Source organism: Lutjanus erythropterus, chromosome 11 (assembly GCF_056507025.1).
Source record: "Lutjanus erythropterus isolate fLutEry1 chromosome 11, fLutEry1.hap2, whole genome shotgun sequence".
Taxonomy (NCBI): Eukaryota; Metazoa; Chordata; class Actinopteri; order Lutjaniformes; family Lutjanidae; genus Lutjanus; species Lutjanus erythropterus.
In genome coordinates this window covers 39,308,161-39,333,177 of record NC_139327.1, presented here as the reverse complement: position 1 = coordinate 39,333,177, position 25,017 = coordinate 39,308,161, and the positions used below count along the sequence as shown (strand labels likewise).

Below are 25,017 nucleotides of genomic sequence, written 5' to 3'. Positions count from 1 at the left end.
TCTTGCACCATTGTAAGTAAATAACGGTGTTTAAATGGAGAAGTTTAGCGTTATTGTCCCGTTTATTATTTCCTTATTAAGGTGATACAGTGAGGTGAACCCAACACGCTCAGTTATAATATTCTGTGCGTCTTAAAGAAAACTGATACCATACTATACAAAAACACTTTATTAAAATTTGAATACATCATTATAAGAGAACTTACACCATTGTAAAAAAAAAAAAAAATGGAATTCAAAACTCAACTGTCTAGCAGTTGTGGTGGAATTGTAGCAAATACTTTAGTGTCTTTTGGCTGGTGGAGATCTGCAGTCTACTGAGTGCACTCTTCTGTATGGATGTATGTCCATGGATGACTGATGAGACAGAAGAAAGCAGCCTGGCAGTGTCTACAGCTACAGCTTTATTTCAGTCTCAGTGTGTCTAATAAACTTCCTGTTTGCTTTCAGTGAGCTGGTTCCCGCCTACGACTCCAGCACTTTCGTTCTGGTCAACTTCAGGTAAATCCTCTCTTTGGTTGGTTTCAAATGACTTCACTATTTACAGTTTTGTCAGCTGTGTGTGTCTTAGTAAATAATCTGCTGTCATAAATGCATAAATCTTCTCTGATCTTTAAACTTCTCAAAATATTTAAATTTATCTGATTATCTGACATTAAAGGAGGTAGATGTTGAGTATTGTTTGTAACCTTGGATTTGCGTGTGAGCCTGTTCAGAAATTCTTTTGTATAAACCAGCTGGTTTCAAACGATCCTCCCTCTTGAACAGTGTCTACTCTTGTTTTCACCAGCTTTAATAATAATAGTCATTTGTTTAAGGTAATGTAAATTCAATTTTTGAACAGACTTGGAGGTAATATTTTTATAAAATGTTGCTCAGCTTTGTGGAATCCTGCTGCTTTAGCTGCATCTTCATTACTAGTTAAATAAAAAAAACTGTGACCAACAGTGACGACTCTACTACACAAACCTTTGCAAGTTGTAAACTTTCTCTTAAATGAAAGCTTCTTATCTGAAAAAAAAACACAGTCGATCACCATGAGGGAAAGTAACCAGGAGATAAAAGTGGGGTTTGGTGGTTCTTGACAAATAGGATGCAGAGTCTTTTGAAGCTTTTCCACCCAGCACTGAAAACTTTTAGAGCATTTTCCACTTTAAAATCGACTTAAACCAGGAGGGCTCCAGCTGAGCATCAAAAGGTAATACATCAGAGGAGCACAGAGCAAAATTTATGGGATGCACTGAGCTGCTCCTATCACTTTGCTGGAAGTAACTGACAACCTGTTTCAAAAAGGAATACCTTGTCATTGCAGCTTAATGTTGTTAAAGTGCAGTTGTGTCCACAAAGGTTTGATGGGAGTTTGTTTTGATATGTGTGTGTGTTTGTAGCACCCTGAGGCAGCGGGCTGATCCGGTCTACAGCCCTCCTCTACAGATATCAGGGCTCTGCTGGAGACTGAAAGTTTACCCAGTGAGTTTCCCCTCTGCTGACGTTTTCCTTTGAGACCTGGCAACGCTGTCGAGTTTGAGCTTTAGCCTCTCCAGTATGGAGCGCTGCTTTTCATCTCTAGATTCATCTCTAGAATTTCTGCTTGTCAGTTAAAAAAAAGTTTCAGGAAGTAGTGAAAACACGTCATCATTGTGACTGTAAGGTTTGTGAAGAGCAATAAAGAGAAACTTCAAACAGCAAAGTAGTGAGTAGAATACAATTATTCTATTCGTTAAAATATTAGGAAATTTATGTCCAGAATTTATTAAGTAAATAGGTAAACATGAAATAAATGTTTAGTTAAATTAACAACAAATGACAAATTTAAAGAAAACGTTTAAAAAACATGAGAATGTACTTAAAAAAAAAAACAGTGAATAACAAAAAAATAAAGACCTGTCTCTAATATAAACCTGTTTCAAATAAAGGATTGGTTCTCTCTGCAGTTGAGGTAAATAATTATTTACTGCATTATTATTATTAAGTGTTGTATTCTTTAACAGTTTGTGGTAATATTTAGTTAGCTAACAAACAAACTACGTACAAATAAATACACATTACATAGTCTGTTACTACTTGCTACTTTCTTATCTTGTGTACTTTGGAAACAGGAAGCATTCTGTGAGCTACATGTTAGCTACCATACTGATGCTCTTTCATAGCAGTAGTTGTTAGATCACTACAATGTTTTTGTGTTTGCTCTGTTACTGCAGTGATTAAGGAAAAAAATATCACTCTGTCTTAAAAAAAGAAAAAACGTTCCAGATTTCCAGTGCAGGTGGTTCTGTGTCAGTAGCTCTTACAGATTTGTGTTTCCTCAGGATGGAAATGGCGTGGTCCGTGGAAACTACCTGTCTGTCTTCTTGGAACTGTCAGCTGGACTCCCTGAAACATCAAAGTATGAATTTATTTCTAAATAAATCTCCTTTCTTTTTAAAACAAACTCTGACCTGAGGTTAAATGATCAGATTTAAAGTTTAACTGTGATGTTTAAAGTTCTAGCTTTTCTCAACATAATGTCATTTCTTTTATTTTAATTAAAATATGAGATTGAGGAGCACAACAAAGACTCGTCAACCCACGTTTGTCGAATGATGAATTGATCCTAATAACAAGTTTGTCTGTATATTCAGAACCAGATATATCTTTCTCTGTGTTGTAGAACTTTCTCACATACACCATCCTCCTCCAGATATACTGTCTAGTGCAACAAATGTGTATTAATCCACGGCTGAAAATAGTCCCCAACAAAAGCTGTTTTCACTCCTGTTAAGTAGTTTCCTAAAAACTACAGTGAGCAACTGTTTCAGGAAATCATTTTCCTTTTTTTAAAAAAAATGGAAATGTGCAAATGTTGTGACTGAAAGTCAAGAAAGTTTTGAGAAAAAGACACTAGGACTGTTTTTGGTCTTTTTTTTAAGGGATTTGTTGACAACAACAAATGTGTTGTATATTCCAGCCTTATCATTTAGGACAGTGAATGTCACTTTTGATGCCTGCATCTATGGTGACATGTAGAAGTAGGAAATTATTTGGAAGCAACATGAAAAGTGGGTTGCGTTTAATGACAGGAAATTGGAGTTTCCCAATCAGCAAACGGTGTCAGCAGTTTCTATCTGTGCTTTTAGCTGAAGTGTGCTCTGCTGGACAAACCCTGCTTCTCTTCAGACATCCTGTTTCTGTATTTCCTTGTGTAGTCATGCGATGATTGGTTCTGTGTAGGTACGAGTACCGTGTGGAGATGGTCCATCAGGCCTCCAGTGACCCGACCAAGAACATCATTCGGGAGTTTGCCTCTGACTTCGAGGTTGGTGAATGTTGGGGCTACAACCGCTTCTTCAGACTGGACCTGCTGGCCAGCGAGGGCTACCTGAACATGCAGACTGACACACTCGTCCTCCGGTGGGCACACACACTCTCTCACACACTGTCATCATTCTGTCGAGCATGTTCACCTGCACCGCTCTGATGTTACAGAAACAAAGCATCACTGGGTAACAGAGTGTCGTTGGCCTCCATGTTTGTGCTGCACAGATACCAGGTTCGCTCACCCACCTTCTTCCAGAAGTGCAGAGATCAGTACTGGTACATCAGCCAGCTGGAGTCGGCCCAGAGCGGCTACATCCAGCAGATCAACAACCTCAAAGAGGTACTCTTCCTGTGTTTATATCCTTATCAGAATCCATTTGAGACTTTAGACCTTCGAAGTGAGAATGCCTTTGTAATGGTGTTGATTTTGGATCCCCCTGTGGAAAAAAGCTGTAATGTTTCCACTGTCATAACCGTAAAATCCTCTAAAAAAAAATCTCCCCTTGTTTCATTTTACCTGGCTAATGTTCTCCTCACTTTGACTTTGCCTGACAAAATGTAAACACAGGCTTGTTTCATCTGATTTCAAGAAGAATCCAACCCAGGGACGTGCGTTAAGAATGACTACACAGAGAGATGATCTGCTGTTGTGCGACCAAATATTGGTCAAACACCATAATTATGTGTGTCTGTTTATTTTAGGGTGAGATAAAAATAATAATAATTAGATCAGGAATACATTAGAAGCCTTTCTTCTATGCAAAAATGTACACACAAACATTTCTGCAGAAAAGAAGGGGTGCATATTTATTATTGATTTGTTCTACCAGCTATATCTCCATTAACTGTTTGGTTTTGGTTTTATGGTTGTTTTCCAGAGTCCAAGATCATCTTCACCAACAGTCTAAAACCCCTAAATATTTAAATTTAATTTGATAAATTTTGCTTGAAAAATTACGATTAATTGATGATAAATATGTTCGTCAGTTTTCCTTCGGTTGACTAATGGATAGATCATGTAGTTGTTGCGTCTCTAAAATCAGTTTTTAAGATACGTTTTTAGATTTAAAAAAACAAAGTGTGCTACACTGAAGCTGTGTGATGTGGAAGAGGATGGAGGGGATTAAAATCATGCAGGGAGAAACGAGGATTTATTTAGACTTTCATTGTGACGTTTGGATCCTGTTCAATTGTTTAACAGCTAAAACCATTTGGGCAGATTAAATTACAAAATTTTAATCCTGTGCAAGAAAGGTGGACTCCATCAAAAATATTAAACTACTATATATAAAAACAATCACTAAATGTAAATAAATACATTAAATTTCAATAGGATTTCTTGAGATTGTACAAGTGTTCATGACACTTTGCTGTGACATTTGCATCAACCCTCTGAAGTGGTTGATTATTTCTGATTTCAGAGGTTGGCAATCGAGCTGTTTCGCCGTCAGACGTCGCGCAGCTCCTCGCCGCCGGACCTGAGGCTCGCTGCAAGCACCACAACCTCTGAAAGAGACCCTCGCTTGATGAAGAGTGACGACGACATCCAGACCACTTTAAGTAACGCTAAAAAAGGCGAAGAAGAGGAGAGGACCCAGCATGATGACTCTAATGTAAGGATGGAATGTACTGTGTCAGACTGCGGTGGCTTGTTAGTTATTTGACTTTGTCTTCAAAGGGGGAAATATGAGTCATTCCACTGTAGAGGCAATGAAATGGTTTAACAGAACAGACTGGGTGAAGTTACTTGATGTTGGTGCGATCGTGGTGTCGCTGTCTTGTTCAGGAGCTGTCGGACGGTGACTTAGAGGTGGACTGTCTGACAGAAGAGGAGGTGAACCCGCTGGACGGCAGCAGCACCTCAGGCAGCTCCACAGCCACCAGCAACACGGAGGAAAACGACATCGATGAGGAGACCATGTGAGTAGAATCTCTCACATTCTCTTAATGAAACTTGTTGAAGTCCCAGAAACTCGCCGCACTTTATCGTGACTCTGAATGCACTACATTTGTCGCTGTTTGTGTGTGTTTGCGCAGGTCTGGAGAGAATGATGTCGACTTCATCGGGAACCTGGAGACGGAAGAAGGAGAACTTCCTGATGACTTGGCTGGAGCCACAGGTAGAATTCATGAGCCGATATGAATTTATTTTTTTCATAATTCATTATATACTGTATGTAAAATCCCACTGCTGACATTTTTATCCCTGTTGTGTGGGAGCAGGTTTCGTTGTTTGCTTCTGCAGAGGAGATCTGCCTCTCTGTTTGTTAGCAGACGCTGTATCTCAAAAACAGAATTTGGTGAAACTCGGTGGAAAGTTTAATTTGGGCTTTATTCCTGGACCCGTAGCTAAAGTTTCCACATGCACAAAACCTCGAGGTCCTGCGTGACATAAATTTCAGTGTCCTTGAGGTTCCAAACAGACTCTGAATGTCTGAAAATTTATGACTACATTACATCTGCTCGTCTGAACACGTCTGTGTGTTCGGGCACCCAGTGGACCTGCTGTTCTCGTCCTTGTTCTGAAGTACATCAGGTGATAATTGAGTGACTTTATTGTTGCCAACATGTGGCCATTTATTAAAAGAGCTCCACATTTTGCTCATAGATCCTGAAAAGTGACTCATGAAAGCAGATTTCTATTCCAAAAGTTCAAGATTAATTTATCAGTAGACACTTTTTGCCAAAACTGTATTTTTTTTTTAATGTTTCACTACAACTGCTCTTCCAAAATCCATCCTGTCAGTCGGCATTGTGTAACATATTTGGTTTTTAAAGTGCATTGTATGTATCTTGGCGCCAGTATTTCAAAATCTTCAATCTAAATCAGAATTATCCAGATTTTGTAAACCTTTTTCTTTGAAATGATCTTGTAGGTTTTGTCCCGTGTTTTTCTACGAATTTTTCAGAAGAGATCATTCTGATCCAGACGCCACGAGATCAAGATTACAGAATCTAAATTTGCAATCTTTGGATCAAAGTAATGTTTACTTTTCTTTCACACAGACATATGAAAGTTTTGGGATGAGAAAATCACTTTGCATTTTATTTATATTCAGTTATCTGTAGTGCATTACAGGCTAGAATTGCATTCAGGGGAAAACTGATTTTTAGCACCAACTCCGTAGGATCAGGATCACATTTTGTGGTTTTGAAGTAACCCGTTTTGACATTTAATCCAATCCAGATCATTTTGATCTTGATAAAGTTTTGAAAAACCAGCCCCTGATGAATGATCAGGTCTTTGTTCTGTTGGCCTGGGAGAGGTGAGGGTATAAACATAAACTCACAAAATGTCAAGAAAGGAAATATTCTTTCACTTGTTTTCTGTTTGTATTAAACAGAAAAATACAACTGTACACTTCCTGAATTCAACTTTCTGTCCTTTACCGAAGTAAGATGAGCTTAATTATCTTGTTAAACGCATCATAAAAAACTCGTCCTTCAAACTTGACAGAAATGAAATGTTAGAACTCACCAAAACAGTCTGCTGTTCCAACAGCAACTCTGGTTTGGTTGAATAAATCTGCAATTACAGTTAGTTGTGAAAATATTCTGGTTCTCTGTTGTTTTTCTCTCACTTGTTCTTCCACTCAGTGGGTGCGAGGGTTGTCGCAATTTCAACTTTAAATCAAAAATCAATCAGAATGAACGTTCAGCTTCAGGAATCGTATCGAAAGGCTGAATTAGGGATTCTCAAAAAACTTTATTTTTTGTCTCTTGTCCTGCTCGTGGCATCCAGCGTGTCTGAAGAAAAAAAAAACAACACTTCAAAGACGACACAGAATCAATCACAGAAAAATCTAATCAAATCGTGACCTTAAAATTGAGTGATCTTGAGTCGTGACGCCCCTGGTGAGCGCGCGGTTGCCCAAACCAACCAGTATGAATCACCAGTAAGGAGCAGTAAGGACGAGATCTCTCATGTGAATTCAGTCGGTGATGCATTTATATTTCTGTGCTTCTAAGCTTCTGTGTGCAGAAGTCTAACATTTCTGATAAATATTTCAAAATAACAGGAGGGTTTTAAGTAGAGCTGCAACTGAAGATTATTTTCATTATTTGTTTTCTCTATTAATCCTTTCATCTGTAAAATTAAAATGGTAAAAACAACAATGTCCAAAACAATTTCCCCAATGGAAGCAACCGGTCCAATATTTGTGAAGCTGTAACCATCCGATATTTAACATCCTGCCTCAAATAAAGACCTCGCTCTCACTTCTCTCAAACCAAATAAGAGCTTTAGCCACTGTTTGGGAATTTACAGAATCAGATCTTCTTGTGTTGTTTGAAAGCTGCACAGGCAGAACACACCGTAGTGAAACAATGGTGGGCCTCAAAGCAGCTCCTTCAGTGTGTTTGACTGTGTTGGTGTTGAAAAGCATGAAGAGGATGAGTCATTGTTGGTGCACTGTACCCCTTGCAGCGTGCTGATATAGAAACACTTGCAGTCTGTATGTGTACATGTGTGGGGGTTGTGTGTGTGTGTGTGTGTGTGTGTGTGTGTGTGTGTGTGTGTTCGCTCTGTTAGATGTCTGCGTTGAGCTGCACATTGTTGCTGCACTTTCTTTAAGTCCCACAGAGTGATGAGTTTTCTTCTTTTTCAAATTAAGTTTTGCTCTGATGTTTGTTTGCTGAGATGAGAGTAGAGCTGCAACGATTAATCAATCACCAGTCATTCTTTAAGAAAAAAAGGAAAAATTCTCTGATTTCCATTTCTTAAATGTGAATATTTTCTGGTTTCTTTGCTCCTCTCTGACAGTAAACTGAATATCTTTGAGCTATGGACAAAACAAGACATTTGAGGACGTCATCTTGAATTCTGGGAAACACGTGTTGACATTTTTTCACCATTTTCTGACACATTATAGACGAAACAGCTTTAAGCATTAAGCATTAATTGACTATGAAATGTAACCGTTAGTCGCAGCCCCAGATGAGAGTTTAGTAGATGTAAAGCCGGACTGAATTTCCAGGTTTTGATAAAGAATTTTTGTCTGGAAAACGTTTATTGAGAATGAAAAGATCCCAGCAGCAGGAATCTGGATGGTTTTGAAATCTTTAGTCCTGCCCTGAAATCTGTATTTTGCAAATAAAGCAGAATCTCTTAACATGAAAAACAGAAATTTCCTGTTTACGAATAGATGCTAATTATGGGAGAAATTAAATTAATATTTGCTGAACTTAAATACTATCTTAAATGTCCTATTTATAAATTTAACCAGAAATATGACCAAAAATTGTTTTCCGCCATAAATAGACAATCTATTTAAAGAAATAAATGATACAACAATAAACTAATCTTAACCATTATTGCTTTTGTCACTTTAAATCTCTCTCTCTCTCAAAATACCTTTCACACATCATTTAAAGGTAACGGCATGTGTGCTCAAATAAATAAAAGGTGGATAAATGAGGTTCATGATGTATTCAGCTGGATTTATTCTAGTCACCCAGGTTTGCATGGAAACTATTCACCTTCTGAAGAGCAGGTGTCAAAATAAATAAGAAGAAATTTACACACGTCACAATGAAAAGTCGTGGTGGAAAAATAAACTTGAATTAACTTTTATTCTAGATTTGCACTGTATCAGTCATCTAAATTCAAAATTATTCTTAGAAAGGAGAAAATAGACCAATAATTAGCATCATATGAGAGAGAGTTTATTTATTGTAAAGTTCATGTTTAATAAACTGAGACACTACAGGCTGAAATCACACGCCTCTGAAAAAAGCCCTTTTACACCAAATGAACTCTGGTTCTTGAACCAGTTCTGGTCAAGATTCTTGGAACCTCGGTGCTATTTAGTGAACTCACCCGCTTTTCCACAGGTTTTGAGCCGAGCCATTGTAATCAAGTACTCAGACAGGTTCGAAATTAGGCGCTTAAACCAAAATGGGGGCAGTTTCATTTTATTGAAAAACTTTTATTGAATAAATAAAAGTCATAAGAATAAACTTTCACTTATGGTGGAGAGGATAAACTGAGCGACGGATACTTCTGTATCACTTGTCAGACAGCAGCAGGATGAACACACTGTGACTGGGTGGTTATTGTCGCTTAGTTTCCTCCTGCGTCTTCTCTCTTTTTTTTATTCAGCGATGCTCGGGTAGCTTTGCTTCATTTTTCAGCAGTCTGTACAGTTTGTTTACACGAGCTGGCTGCTGTCTTCCTGAATCGTTTCTGCAGGTGTTCAGTAAGATGGAGTATTCCAGGTTCGTGGTGAGACCCTGAGACACTCATCAATTACACTCTGATGCTATTTTAGCATATGACTTTTTAGAAAGACGTAATCAAGTAGCCAAAAGTTGAAAATAAAAAATTTGAACCAGAAGTTCATGTGGCGTTTTATAGGGCCCTTGGTAGCTTGGGGCTGGAGGCAATTGCCAATTTGTCAAAGAGGAAAGTTCCCTTCCACTACTGTCTACACCATCTTTTTTTTTTTTATTTAAAACTTTATTAGAAGGATAAATTCTCAGAGATGAACCGTCTTGTTTTCAGTAGTCCTTAACACAAATATACAACAAATACAGTACATAAAGCAAAACGGCACAGACAGACTCACATGGCCGCTGATTCCCCAAAATACAACAAAATATACAGAAAAATGGACACATTTTCCTGCGTATCCAACGTACAGGTGAGTCACCTTTGTTGGAAATTTGAGATTGCTTTTTTTTTTTTTTTTTTTTTTTTTTTACAGCAATACCTTTGTGCCGACTTTCCCATATTAGTGAAAGTACTGATGAAAAAAAAATCTACTAAATTGGTCTTGGCTAGCAAACCTGGTAACCGTGGCTGCTCTGAAGAAATATACAACTGTGAACCATATAAAATGTCTTGTGCCTGGTCTGCAGGTGGGTCCAGCTCCAGTGGGCGTTCCTTACATCGCAGCGCTGCCGCTGGTCGCAGCGTCGGCGGGAGCGGAGCTGCTGCCGGTGGAGCTGTTGGTCCGGGCAACAGCAGCCTCCTGGAGATCGACCCGGTCATCCTGATCCAGCTGTTGGACCTGAAGGAGCGCAGCAGCGTGGAGTCTCTGTGGGGTCTTCAGCCTCGTCCTCCTGTGTCTCTGCTGCACAGCCAAGGTCTGTTAACGCACTCAAACTCAGACTCACACAGGACCCCTCCAAAATGAAAATATTCCTTTGGATAATCACAGTTCTGTATCTTTAAAAGAGACACGTTGACATGAGTTTTTTCACTCTACACGTTACATCTGAGAGAAAACTAATATAATTTTCATTTCTGTACAGTGAGATCATAGTGATATCGTTTAATCATGTGTTTATTCTGGTGTTTTCATCTTCCTTAAATCTCAAGCAGCCGCAGAGACATATTGTTTGAATATCTGGATTAGAGCTACAGCCTCAGCACGGACATGCCCAACTTAAACACAGGGTGGTTACAGAAAAATCAAAGAAGCGTCCCTAAATAAAGTAAACAGGAAACAGAAAACAATATTAATCCACCCACATGTCAGAGCAAGTTTAGCTTGTCTCATGCACAAGTCTGTGGGTGAAACGCATCACATTCCTCCCAGAGGCTTCACATGGATCCATTAACAGGGTCCAACGTTTTTTCACTTCCCCAGTCGGACAAGTGGGTCAGAAATGTACTGGCCTGAAGTAAATTTTTTTCCTGCCCCTGTACAAATTTTTATGACAACAAAGACTAAAGTTGATTGTCTTGTTTAATCTGGGGCTGTTGGTCAACGTCTGACGTTTTTATGGATTGTTTCCTCATATTTTGTAGCAGCTCGCTTGTGGGAGAAGTTTGCCTTTAGGGCTTTCTGTCAGAAAGCTGCTGATCTTGTCTGTATGAAGCCTGGTCAGTGTTGACTTATTCAACCTCAAACTATGATCTTGCCCTGAAACCTCAACAAAATGTGAAAATTAAAAAATAAAAATAAAAAATTAAATACAGTAGTGAGTCAACTAAGCCTAAAGATAAAAAGTCAACATGGCCTCCTGCTTTGACTCTGGACGTTAACCCCGGTGTCCTGGTTCAGAGTCCTGTGTTTGACCCATTAATCCACAACGAGCTCCTACGCAGACTTTGTGGCTCTTTATAGTCCATCACCTGGCTTCCTAAATCCTGTGCTGAATCAGGTGTGCATGTGCAACAGGTTTACCATGTAGACAAGACTGTGCAGGTTTCAAAATTGAAAAAAAAACAAAAAAATCCACGTTGCAAATAGCAGCAGGGCTCGGTGGTTAGACAAACCATTTTAGAAACAAATAGTGACAATTTGGAGTGTTGTTTTTATGTAATTTGATCAGGGCTGCAACTAACAATTATTTCATTGTTAATTAGTCTGTTGATTATTTTGATTATTTTGATTATTAGTTATTTGGTCTAAAAATGTCAGAAAATGATGAAATATTTTGATCAGTGTTCACTGAAGGTCAAGATGACGTCCTCAAATGTCTTGTTTTGTCCACAACCCAAAGACGTTTGGTTTACTGTCATAGAGGAGTAAAGAAAAAGATGAAAATTTTCATGTTTAAGAAGCTGGAATCAGAGAACGTTGACTGTTTCTTCTTAAGAAATGACTAATAATCAGTCGGTTTAATTGTTTATGTTCTTAATTTGATGCACTTTTTAGCTGAAGTGAAAAGTGAATGGAGGCGAGCATAAAGTGTCAGCGGTTTCTCAAACTGATTTATTTTCACTCCTTCAATTTTTTTTTTTGTTCCTGTTTCTCGTCTCCTCCAGCTCATCCTCACTCCAGGAAGGATCGAGAGCGGCGGCCTCAGGTGGTGCGACGATCGGCTCCAGACTCGGGGGTCCTGATCCGCCTCAAGGCTCAGATGGCCGAGGTCCGCAGCAAGATGTCCGATGTGAAGAGTCAAGTGATGGAGGCTCGGGGGAACGGGGAGCCCAGGCCCGGCCCGTCGGGGGGCTTCAGCGCAGAGGAGGTTCCCTCACACCACGCTGACTCAGAGCTGTCGGTCTGTCGTAAGCCCGGCGAGCTGGACCTGCTGGGGAGAGCAGCTGCGGCTCGGTCCCGGCCCTGTCGCCCTGGTGAGGACTGATAACACTGCTAATTATCTGTCTTACCCCACGTCAGAGAGTCTCATAAATCTCTTAATCTTTCTTTTTGAATAGGTGACTTTTGAATTTCCAAAACTTCCAAAAATTACTTTATATTTTTTATTTATTTGGACAGATTTGCAGATCTATTGCAGTTACATTTAATGAGTCTGTAATTATAATAAGCCTGACCTGCTGCATTCATATAAGAGATTTTCTTAAAATGCAGTTTTCTGTCCTGCAGATTTCTGTAAACAGTTGTTAGTCTGAACTTCCACAGCACTTTACAGTGCTGCTTACTGACAGAACATGATGATTTTCATGCCGTGAACAAGCTTGAAAAGGTGTGGCTGATTATAAATCATAAGCTGCACAGTTTTTCTCCACCCTCCCTCCCTCTGAGGACCAAAACTCACTCCATCAGCTTTAAATAAAGACATGTGTCCTCTGTGCCAATACCAATAAGAGAGGATGTGTTATATTATTCAGCAGGACTGCATTAAAATTGAAAACGGTTCCAACAAATGCTGTGATATTATAAAATGTTACAAAACAGCTGAGCATTAATAAAAACATGCAGAAAGGCTGCATTGGTGTTGGTGCGTTGCTTCATGTACTGAGGAGACGATGAAACAGGATCCAGGAAGTCCAGTTTGACTGATAGATATCTAATGAACATCTGTATCAAAGTTGGTACTACAGGAAAAGTCAGAGATTGACCGAACTCCTCGGCATGCATCATCTGGGGATGATAACAAAAAAAGAAGAATATGCTGAAGGCTAAAACACACCACCACTGAATGCAGTACATCCAAACAGCTGCTCCTGTTATTTTCTATGCACAAGTCCCGTGCTGGTGGCAGCCAGAGACGCAGACGTCAAAATGCTGCAGCACTTCACGCCACTGTCCTATTTCCAACACCCCCCCCCCAGAGAAACAGCTGTTTTGTGCTTTAGTGCAGTGTTGGCCTTACTACAGACATTATTTCTTGTTTTGTTTCTTGCCTTTCATAGTAAGCTGTAACTTCACTTGTGCTCCAGCTCCAGTCTCTGCCTGCAGCTGCCTTCACCCCGTCTCTCGCAGCTCTGCTCCCCCTCTGGTTACATGGCAGCTGAACTTCCTCTCCTCACCTCTGTCTCTGGAGTGTGTACAACAATGGAGAGACTAGAGCTTCTTTTCCGTACACATGTGCTCTTTGGCTTGACTCTGTTTGACTCGGCATGTCAGTCCAGCACGGCAGGGATTTACATCTCAGCAGCGTTATCTATGCTGCGGTAGCGCCGCTTTAGATTTAAAATATGATTTGCTGATTGTAGACTGTGATTAACGGCCTCAAATGTCTCTTAATACATGCAGTATTTTTTCGGACAGTGTTCAACACTATCAATTGTGCTCAAGTCTAAGTCCTCTCTGAGTGTTTTCTTACCGTTAGACTAGTCAGCTAGTCTAAATTAAAATTTGCGTCTAATCGAAAGGGAGATTAGTTGCCAGGAACATCCCTACTCACAACTCAAAGATATTCAGTCAGAAGCTTTAAAAGAACTGAGAGCTGAAAACAGACTTTTACACCACAAGCTTCTTTGAGGGGAGAGAAGGGGCATCGGGAAATATCCTGATGTGGTCGATGCGCTGCATTGTGGCACTTCCCACGAGTGCAATGGGCGACACTTGATGCACGTCATATGACGTACAGCCGTGTTCTAGACTTAAATGATTTCTTTTAGATTGTATGGCTTTTGCTCAGACTGTCTTAAAGATCTGAGCTGAGAAACAATTGTGATTTTCCTGCGGACTTTCTGCACTTCTTTATGAAATAATCAGATCAGATTTGTGTGTCCTATCTGCATGGGTTGCTGTGGTAACAAGGTAGGCATCAGTAACCATGTACGGTAATGCGGCTTTCCAACATAGAAGAACGAGGAATCGCAGTGCAGAATTCCTCTGACCAGACAAACTCACTGATGGAGTGATGGAGGAGCTGTTTTTTTTTTTTCTGTCCACTGGCCAAATGTCCAGTGAAAGTTCAAATTTTACCAGCCACTCCACAGATTACCATTGTACTTTTCACTGGAGAGTGGAGGAACTCTGACAGCTACTTGCATATTTTATCAGCATGTGGCTGGTGCTAATTTTGTTCCCTGGAGGCGGCTGGTATATATTTCAGTGCTCAGCTGCTCTCATGCGCTTCACTTCACTCTGGATTTGATGTTGTTGTTGTCTCGTTTGCGAACGACACAAAGGCACTTTGAAATCTAAATTGAGCAGCCGGAGCGAGCGGACTGAGACGCACCTGTAAAAATCAGATCAGAATCGCATTTCAGATCCAAATGTCAGCATTTCATGTGCAGGGTTTTTACAGGTGCTGGAAATCTTTGAAAACTGTTGAATTTCAGTGTTTTTGAGGTTTGAAAAGTGCTTGGTTTTTTGATAAAGTGCTTGAAACTGCCGTTGCATTACTTTCATCAGACGTCACTCTGTCTTATTTTATTTCTTTATCTAAAAAGCAAAGTATTCAAAGAGCCTGATGGCTTTTGCCTTTTACACAAAATGAAGCCGACTCTGCTTGAGCCCGACTTGCTGCTCTGCACATGTGGCTACAATTAGCATGTTGTTGTCTGTCGGCCTCCCACTCACTGTTCAGAGGACAGAGGACAAATCACACTGTTAGGTCTCTGTTTCAAAGAGCGTTGGCTTGAAAAAATCCAAGGATATTATTGAAATTGAAGTAATTTGTCTAGCAGTTGTTTTATATTGACTCACCTGTGTTATACAGCAGTGGTTCACAACCTTTTTTCCTCACACACACATCAAAAGAACAAATGATTCATTCCAAAGCTTTTCTGTCAAAATCAGTTTTTGACAGTAAATTTTTCATGTCAAGGAACCTCAGAATAGATGCACATTAGACCACGGACCCTCAGTTTAAGAGGATTTTGTCCTAGGAATCCCCTCTTTTTTGTTTTTTAACCTTTGAAAATGAAGTCAATCAATAATCAAACTAGGATCACTATAATTAGAATCAATCAAAAAGGGCTGACCTTATTACTTCCCTTGTTGTTCCAGCTTCCAAACTGTCTGACTCCAGATTCTCAGTTGTAAATATTTTCTGGTTTCTTTTCTCCTCTGACAGTAAACTGAATGTCTGTGGGTTGTGGACATTTTAGGACATCACCTTGGGCTTTGGGAAAACAGTGTCCAGCATTTTATGACATTTTAATGACTAAAGTCAAATTTAACAGAAAAGCCCAGTGAAACTTGGTGCTGTTGTGAGTGAAATCAGGTAATCGTCTGATCCTCTGTTCCTACGTGATTTTTTTTTTTTTTCCCTGTTGCTTCTGCAGCTCCAACCAACCTGACACCATTTGAATCTATAGTTTAGAAAAGACGGCAGCTCTTGGTTCAAATCCTGAATATTGCTGTGATTATCATAATCATCATAATCATCATTATCCATGTATCATTTTCTGCTGCCACTTTGGAGAGTCAGTGGAGGATTTCCAGACTAATTTCTCACAGTGCAAAAATGAGCTTAGAGTGGCTTTGGAGGCTGGTTTAGAGCACTTCACACACACTGTATTTTAATTTACAAATGATAGATTGCTGTTTTTTGGCACGGCCTGACCCAGAGTTATCCAACGAGTCTGAGGGTTTTTTTTTTTTGTTATTCTAACATGTGATGCTACGGTTGGCGCGTCCATAGATCTGAGATAATTACATCTTTCTGTTTCTTTTTTCTGTGTGCAGCCAGGAAGTCTCTGTCCCCCGTCCTGGACAGCAGCGGCTCTCTGGTCATGAAGCGGAGGAGTCCAGAGGAGATGGACAAGGACCTGAGAGGAGCAGACGTGGCCACAGAGCTCAGCCTGCATCTTAAAGACGGGCTGGGAGGTGCAGAGGGTCAGTAGTTTCTGACTTATTTTACTATTTGAATGTGTGTTAATTCAGTTTTTTGGCCACTTGAAGAAAACGAGCCCTAATTAATACACCATAACCATCACCTTATAAGTTTTATATGTTGAGCTTGTCGGCAAACAGCTTCCCATTTTCTCACCCAGCAAATCTGCAGCAGCAGCATTAACATTCATTTGGAGTCGTGTTCATGTTGGTGTTTCTCCAGTAAACTCCTGAGGGAAACATCTGGCTCTTTAGGTGCTAAAAGCTCCACTGTGTTCATCAGTTAGTCTCTAACGGCGTCTTTCTTGGATGTGTGCAGTGGGTTTTTAGAGCTTTTTTTTTTTTTTGCTGGAAACTGTCAAAGAATGCTGATCTGAGCGCTGAGCGTGAACCAACACGGTGAAGCTGTCGGGCATGAAAACAAAACGATGAGCTTTAACACGTAAAAACATCTCAGACCTGAAGAGAACTGCAGAGTCAGGTGATAACTGTCTGCAGATTCATCGCTACGAGCGACACCTTTAATATTACACAATCAGTTCTTCTATTGGTCTGAAAACATCATCAGTGACTGTGCTGGAAACAAAATCACTTAAGTCAGGTATCAGACTTTCAAAGTACTCTGTACCAAGGAAAATAAAACTTAGTTTGTGTCCTTGCTCTCCGCTCTTTACTGGATTTGTACAGTTGCTGTAAATCCTTGAAAACACTTTAATTTTAATTTAATATTTTCAAGGTTTGAAAAGTGCTTTGATTTTGAATAAAGTGCTTGAAGTTGCTTGAAATTATTACTGCATTAGTTTCATAATAAATAGCTCCTGACTGAATATTTTGCCTTTCAGACAAAGAAATTCAGATATTGGCTCAGCCGAGTCGTGTGTCAGTTCTACTTACAGACAAGTGGTGCATTTTGAAACTTGACTCTTAGTTTTCCTTTGATTTATCACCTTTCTGTCGAACACGATCACAAAACATAATTTTAGTTTTGTAGCACTAAAACATCTGATTTAATATGAAAGTGAAATGTAAATGTAAACATATGATAATAATTGTATAATAATTCTTGAATTTGAATTTGGAGAGGTGTAAGAACCTCATCTTTACTTTCTCTGTGTTCCTCCTCCATACTGTTCCAGTGTGGATTAATATAGTCCCTGAAGTCTAGTGATCTGATGATCATCTATCATTCTGTCATCAGTAGGTCTGAATTTTCAGGAATATTAATGTATCAACCTCTGGATTAACTTCACATTTTTAGCCCCTCTTTTGGTTTAGAGCTGTACAGAAAGATAATTTTAGTAACACAGATCTCATGGAGGTCGATCTGAACCAAACTGTCCTTGATTGATTGTATTTCATTTTCTCTAAAAGTTTGTTTATCTGGATTAAACTGAAAAACCTAAAAAAAAAAAAAAAAAAAGATCCATGTTTTTCCACCGTGTGACTTTGCTCCTGTCTCTTCTCCAGGACTGCTGAAGGCTGACACCACCCAGGGGCCCCTCGTGTCTCTCGGCACCTCCTCATCCGAGCAGGCCTCCACCTCCAAGCAGCAGTACTCGGTGGTGGAGCAGCAGCAGCAGCTGTACGGAGCCTCGGGGTCCAGGGACGACATCTTCACCTTGGGAGGACCGAGTTACATGGCCGCCAGCAAGAACTGTGGCAGCAGGACCCTGGGGTGCGTCTCTCACGCTAACAATGTAACAGCAGATAGCTGTGTTACTCAGACTACAGCAGAGAACTCCTCCCTCTCATAAAGACTCCTTCCTTCCTACTGCAGGGCAGCCATGTTGGACTGTGAATCTGAGAGCTCAGGAAACTCCCATCACTCCTTGCTGGAGGGACCCTCTGCACAGCCACAGTCAAATGAAGGTCGGTTCACCCTCTAACTGCCGCCATCAGGAGTTAATGTCTGTAATTTTCGGCATGTGAAGCAATGATGACGCCGTGGAAAAAAACATCCCATTAGCTTAAACACTAGCTGCCTTGTCTCTGTCCAGCTGAAACAAAATCAGTCCACCAGTACCTCTAAACTCTTTACTTAACATGTCTTGTTTGTTTATTACAGACAATAACTGAAGTGTAAAAACATCAGTTTACCGTTTCATGGAGCACTATGATCTGGACTATTTCCTGGCTGGGACCAGTAACTTCCTGTAGTCTCTGCTGGTTTCTCAGAGCCAAGAAAAAGTCTGGTGCTTAACCTCCCACAGGACTCCAGACTAACTTTTTCCACTAGTGGCGCTGGTGCTCCCAACTGAAAATGTTTGCAGCACCTGAACAAAATTTAGGAGCACCACTCAAATCAACATGCAGCCACCCCGGGGCTCGAAGCAAAGTTTTCTAAGCAGCCCTCCTACCTGATCCATGAGCCATATAAACCATTTGTCTTTGCCACACAGCCCAGAAACTTAAACCAGTTTGTTCCAGTCTAAGAATAAGTAGATCTACACAGACCACAGTGACATAAAAACAACATTTACTCAACAGAATATTTTCTATAGACTCTTAAGATAATTAACAAAAATAAGAAAGTGTAGAAAACAATAAAACACTGAGCTCTGGCTCTGCTGCCTTATAATGAGTCCAGTCAGTTAATTCATTTTAATTAGAGTATTTAATCACTGCTCAGTGTCAGTCTGTTTCTGTCCATCTTGCAAAAGTCCAGAGTTGTTTCTTAACCTCGAGTGAGATACTAGATGATCATCATCTCCAGTAGAGACGGGCGTTTCAAGCCAAAATGCTGTTCGATAGTCACTGAGCGCCATTCAACTATTATTCGATCGACACCGGCAGGCGTTCGCTAAGGAAGCAGTCAGGCGGAATAAAATCCACACACACACACACACACACGTCTTCAACAAAAATAAACTTTTTGCCCACTCAACTTTTCTGTCCTCTGAGGCTGGGGGCGGCTGTAACGATTTGTGCTGCTTCTCTGACATGGTGTCAGTTAGTTTGGAGCCAGTAAATGTTCAGTAAACAGTCTGTCACTCTGAAATAAAACACATCAGGGTCTGCAGACGTCCTGTCGGCGCCACCAGGGCCTGTAGGAACATGAGATCTGTATCTTGTATCACATTATTTCCACGTGCCACTAAAACAAGGGAAAATGGATTTTAAAGGACAAAACCATCATCACATGAGCTGTTACCTTTCAGTTGCACGTTGGTGTTTATCAGATGTAATAAGTTTTTGTATTTCCCCGTCATGTTTGCAGGCACAGAGTTACAGAGCAGACCTGGAAGTGTCTGGCAAACAAGACATGGACAGATTGAGCTGCACTGCTAGCGTTAGCTTAGCAAGAGAGACAGACTAGATGGAGCTGTAGTGCGTTTACCTGACTGGTGTTGAAGAAGGATAGTTCAGCTTCGTCTAATGTCTCACATGAAGAGGAGTTTAAAAATTCTGTTTTGGGATTTTTTTATTTTTTTTTTTACAGATTAAATTAACAAAATATAATATGTTTATTATTGAGCTTTAGAGATGCTGTTACCCCTGAACAGAGCCAGTCTGTCAGCTGTTTCCTCTTGTTTACGATCTCCATGCTAAGCTAAGCTAACCAGCTGCTGGCTGTCGCTGTGTATCTAATTGGACACACATGAAAGCTCAGAGATGTTGGTCCAAAGTATCTTTCAGGGACAGAGTTAGATGAGAACATCAGTAACACTCTGAGCGAGAAATGTTGAACAGGCGCTCTGGCTCAGAGACCCACTGACCATTTGTTCAGCTCCTTCTGCTCCATTCACATTTTGTTTATTTCCCCAGACAGAATATTCATTTTATAGATTTTTTTAATGCAGTAAAAGTGAAACATTTTTTCCAGCAGCACAGAAAATCAGACATGTGATGACACTTTATCTGTGTTACTGTGCAGGACTTGAATCCACCGTGGGTGGTTCAGTGCCACATTATTTTGGTTGTAAATCTGCATTTTAATTCTGTTCTGTCCTTAGAATTGAATTGCTAAATAATTCTGAGTGAAACAGGGTTGTCACGATACCAGAATTTTAAACTTGGATACAATATTGGTATAAAAAAATGATACTTAATACCTCCTTCAATAAAACGACAAAAAGGAAAAAGTCTTCAGCATTCCTGGAGAACAGTAAAGACTGAACTGAGGTCTGGAATGAGAACCAAGATCTTTTCTTTTTCATAGATTCTATCAATACTATACAATGTTCATATTATTTTTAGGGCTTGGCATTATATCGATATTATATCATATTGTGATATGGAACTAGATATCATGATTGTCTTTATACTTTTGACAAATTTAAAATGAAATCTTGTTTATACAGATCTGATGGTCTCATCCAGTCTTTCGTCTTGTCTGTAGATCCGTCGCCGTCTGTCCTGGTGGCAGCGACGAGCAGTGACAGCGACACTGAGGACGAGGCCCTGCAGAGCAACAACTCTCGCTACGACAACCAGACTCCTCCCTGCACAGGTAACAAATGCACACACACACACACACACACACACACACACACACACACACACACACACTCTTCCTCCTCCTCTCTCTTTTCTGAGGTTATTTGATGTGTAGAAGCGGCGGCGCTATGACCAAAGCTTCTTCAGCTACTTTTTCAAAACATGTGGGCGGCGCAGATGGACGAGGAGAGTTGATTTCATTTCTTTGTTTGCATCTGATAAATAAATAATGCTATCTGGTCAGGCTCAGTTGTCTTAAAATGAATGTATTTATTAAATTACTGGCGAGGAAGCAAACAGTGGCGGCATACTGTCGGTTTCTGCTCAGTGATCTCGTCCCCGCCAGACTGGATATAAAAGAAAATCAGGTCACAAAGAGGGCCGTGTTTGTATCCAGTCTTCTGCTCTGAACACCAACATCCTGTCAGAACCAGTTACCACAACACATATTTCTCAACAAACTGAGACACTCAAGGCCTTTTAATGCACAACAAGACCGTCTGAACTGTCTCTGACGTCACAAGGTCGACCATCCACAGCATCCTTTTTTATTTTTTTATTTACGCAGTGCGACAGTTCACCAGGTAACCATCACATAATCGCACAAACAACATGCCTCAAAATGTAAATCCTATCATGACCTGAGACTTTATGGACACATCTGCACAGTGTGACATACAGCTGCTGTTGTAATATGATGACAGCTGTGTACACATCGTATTACATGCTATATAATGTATGTATGCTGATTATTATGTGGCAAATTGAGTATTTCAGATGGGATTTTGTCGAGTCAAGCTGCTTGACATGTTGTGAAATCATGAGGGAAAACGCTTGCGTGCAGTTTCTACCACAATATTGACATAAAACCACCTTAAAGTTGATATAATGAACTTCAGTTGATTATTTCCACATCGTTCAGTTCTGGAGTAATATTATCATTCATATGGAGTTTTGTTTATGTCGAGCCGATGAATGTAAGACCAGTATTCATCTCCTTTTAGCTCCGTTTTGATCTCCGCCAACTTCTGAGCACCATAATGTTCACCAGCTTGTCTCAGGTAGTTGACAGTGGGGTTTTTGTAATCTTTTTTTTCCTGAAATGAGAGACAAAAATGAGAGCAGGGAGAAAACTGAAATGGTAAACTTTTGGGCCAAGTTTCTGTTTCAAATTTAGTGCAAATTTTACCTTTTGTCTCAAAGAGTGGTGTTATTTCAAGGGTTCCTGATCTACATGGAGTAAGGGAAAAAAATCAGTTCAAATGATCATTTGTTAAGGGGGGAGTTATGTTTTTTTTTCTGGATAAAAAGCACTATAACATTCTACAATCCGTACGTACAATCCAAAGACTGGTGCAGCATCTACATGTTTGTCTGTGGACCCAACAGGATGACGCATTTCAAAAAACTCTGAATTAATACATGAAACAATCATAAATGACACGTTTCCATCAGATTTTCCACACAGTTTTTGATCGTTTGAGGTTTAAATAAAGGTTACAGTCTCCTCATTGCTCCACACAGATGTCAGATGTGTGAAGTTTATAGGGCAAAGTTTTTGCAAATCATTGTATTCTGTTTTTATTTCCATTTTACACGAAGTCCCACACCTAATGGACATTTAGGAGCCGACGTGTTTACACTGTTGAATGAAGGAAAATGGCTGCAGATGAGTTATTTCCTCTCTTCCTTCTTCCAGGAGAGCAGCTTCTGTCTGACGACATGAGTCTGCCGGCTGACAGGTGATTCCCTCTGAGTCAGTCAGACCTGGAAAAAACCTCCACTTTTCATCCTCAGCGGCCACACGGCGATGCAATAACGGCCAGACGACACACACACACACACACACACACACACACACACACACACATGCGCTAGTTACACAGATCTGTAGAGTTAGACACTGCTTGTTTATGCATGAAGTCGAAACGAAGGCGCCGCAACAGCTCAACTGCTTTTTCAGAAACGGAAACTTTTCTCTTTTGGTGTCAGGAGTGGTTTTTTTTTTAGAATTGGATTGTGATGGAAATGACGATAACGGCGGCCAGTTATTCAGGTCACTCAGGTGGTTGAGGTGGTGGTGAAACTGCCCCTTTAAGACACCCAACATTTCAATCTTTTCACCTCATTTAAAATTGGAAGTTCATTGTATTTCTCACCGCTCACTAATGACCTCAGTAATCTGATGTTTTTACCCTTTTGCATTATTTAGACATTGAACTACTTCCAGTTGTTTCATGGTCAGTTCAGTAAAATGTGACCACCAATGACTGAATCTCTTCAGATGTTTAGGGCATAACAAAAAAAAAAAAACCTGTTGGTATATCTTGTTACTTTTATTCTGAAAAGCTGAACCACTACATTTTACCTGGACTGCAGGGCATTTAGCCACTTTAATTAACTTCCAGTCGTCTGTTACCTTCTCTGTGTGTAAATGCTTTTGTAAATCTGACGAGTCCACGACATATTTGCCAGAATCTTGAGGATAAACTGTACATAATCTGTAGCCTGTCAATAAGAGCTCAGTGTTTTATAATGCCTGCTGTAGATGTTTAATTCAGCCTGTCTGGGCTTTAGTCTTCACACCTACTCGACTTCCTTCACCCATGTCCCTGCACCTCCCTCCCTCTCCCTCTCCCTCTCCCTCTCCTTGGTGCTAAAAAGACTTTATTCACTCCTCAAACACTCAGTTTTAGTGACACTGCAGCTTGTTGCATAAAAATCAGTGCTTTTTCCTCCCAAGGCGAACATGTAGTGCTCAATTAGCTTTTCTGATAACTTATGTAAATGTCTTCTCTCTTAATAACAGCAGCAGCAGCAGTGTCTGTCTTTGTGACATTTGAAAAGGCTAAATGATCACTGAATCACTCGGATTATAAAACTACTGCTGCTGCTGCTGCTCTCATGTCTGTGGGCTGAAACTTTTGACGCATGCTGCAGATCTGAGTCCGTGACGATGTCCGAGCAGCTGTGTCTGGTCACCGACCGACTGCAGCTACAAGTGCAACATGCTCGATGGCTCTCATCCACAGAGAGCTGCCTCTCTAGAGTTTCAGGAGCACACAACTGAAAATGAAGCCTTTGTTAGTCATTAAAGGAGTAGTTTGACATTTTGTGAAAAGTGCTTCTGGTAGAGAGTTGGATAAGAAGATTGATACCACAGTCAGATCTGTACCGTAGAATTATCAGTGTCCTAACTGAATGCAAGTGAGCGTTTATTGGAATGTCTGCCTGTTTCTATTTATTTCTGTTGCTAACATTTAAGCGCTGCAAAAACCGTTGATTAATGAAGTTAAATGAGGAGTTATCTATTCCAGTTGTTCCAGACTTTTCCATGCCAAGGCCACACAAATAGCATTCGTTTATGGCCGCCCAAACTTTGTGCAAGATGTCTTTAAAAACCCAAAGTCAGCAGGTTTTTTTTTTTTTTTTTTTCAGCCTTTCAATTCAAGTGACAGTGAAGTTTAGAAGGTTTTATACAGCCAGGAGTTCTTTGGATTTCTTTTCCTTCTCAAAAACGTGTCCTTTTGGTGCTGAATTTTAAGAGCAGAGCAGCTTTGTAGCGGTCTGGGTCAACACTGACGGCTTATGATGTTTTGACTGGCAGGAAATTAGAAAATTTCAACATGTTATGTATTTTCATAAGTTATACTTTGTTTTAATAGCATCCCTGTAACACTCCCCCACCTACTTCCTATTAACTTTAAAGAAAGCTCTAAATATCACAATAGAAAACGTGTGTTATGTTTAGTACAAATGTAGGAAGACGGCAAACACTCAGCCATCTTTGACTGCAGTGGTTCATCTGATCCCAAGTGGTTTGATTAACATTATATGATGTTACAGATGTGCATGGAGAGCGTCAGATGTTACACGACGCAACATGGTGATCTGACGCTTGCATTCAGTTAGGACACGGCGTAAAGCTTCAACCTTTACAGCGGGTTAGCTTAGCATTAAGACTGGGAAACTGCCAGCTGAGTTTTGAAAAAACTCCAGCATCAGCTGCTCTCCTCAGTGTTTCATGTATCCACGCAGATGTTGATTTATTTGTCCACATCAATACAGTTGCAAAGTATGTAGAGCTACAATGATTGTTTTAATTATTGATTAATCTATCAATTATTCTCTCAGTTCATCATTTTGTGTATAAAATATCAACAAAGAGCGAAACTCGTCCGTCATAACTTCCCAGAAACCTCCTTAACATTTTCAAAAGTCTGACCAACAGTCCAGAATCACAGAAAACTAAGAAACCAAGAAAGTATTGGATTTTGGCCATTTTTATTTTTGCTTAAACCGTAGAGGATTATAAAAAATGTTTCAGATTAATTTGTTGATTGAATGTTTGATCTAT

At 40.1% G+C, this 25,017-nt stretch overlaps 1 protein-coding gene across 1 annotated transcript in view; it reads left to right on the top strand.

Annotated features, from left to right (window-relative positions):
• trim37 (tripartite motif containing 37) overlaps window positions 1-22,926 on the top strand; it is a 34,991-nt gene extending 12,065 nt beyond the window's left edge. The window contains exons 11-25 of the mRNA XM_084730087.1: window positions 451-501; window positions 1,389-1,470; window positions 2,310-2,386; window positions 3,211-3,390; window positions 3,523-3,637; window positions 4,719-4,910; window positions 5,084-5,217; window positions 5,335-5,417; window positions 10,156-10,383; window positions 12,014-12,322; window positions 16,077-16,226; window positions 17,691-17,898; window positions 18,001-18,092; window positions 20,563-20,673; window positions 22,360-22,926. Coding sequence (XP_084586213.1) covers window positions 451-501; window positions 1,389-1,470; window positions 2,310-2,386; window positions 3,211-3,390; window positions 3,523-3,637; window positions 4,719-4,910; window positions 5,084-5,217; window positions 5,335-5,417; window positions 10,156-10,383; window positions 12,014-12,322; window positions 16,077-16,226; window positions 17,691-17,898; window positions 18,001-18,092; window positions 20,563-20,673; window positions 22,360-22,406 — 2,059 coding nt within the window. The 3' untranslated portion in view covers window positions 22,407-22,926. The remainder of the gene's footprint in view (window positions 1-450; window positions 502-1,388; window positions 1,471-2,309; window positions 2,387-3,210; window positions 3,391-3,522; window positions 3,638-4,718; window positions 4,911-5,083; window positions 5,218-5,334; window positions 5,418-10,155; window positions 10,384-12,013; window positions 12,323-16,076; window positions 16,227-17,690; window positions 17,899-18,000; window positions 18,093-20,562; window positions 20,674-22,359) is intronic.
• Window positions 22,927-25,017: the final 2,091 nt, after the last annotated feature.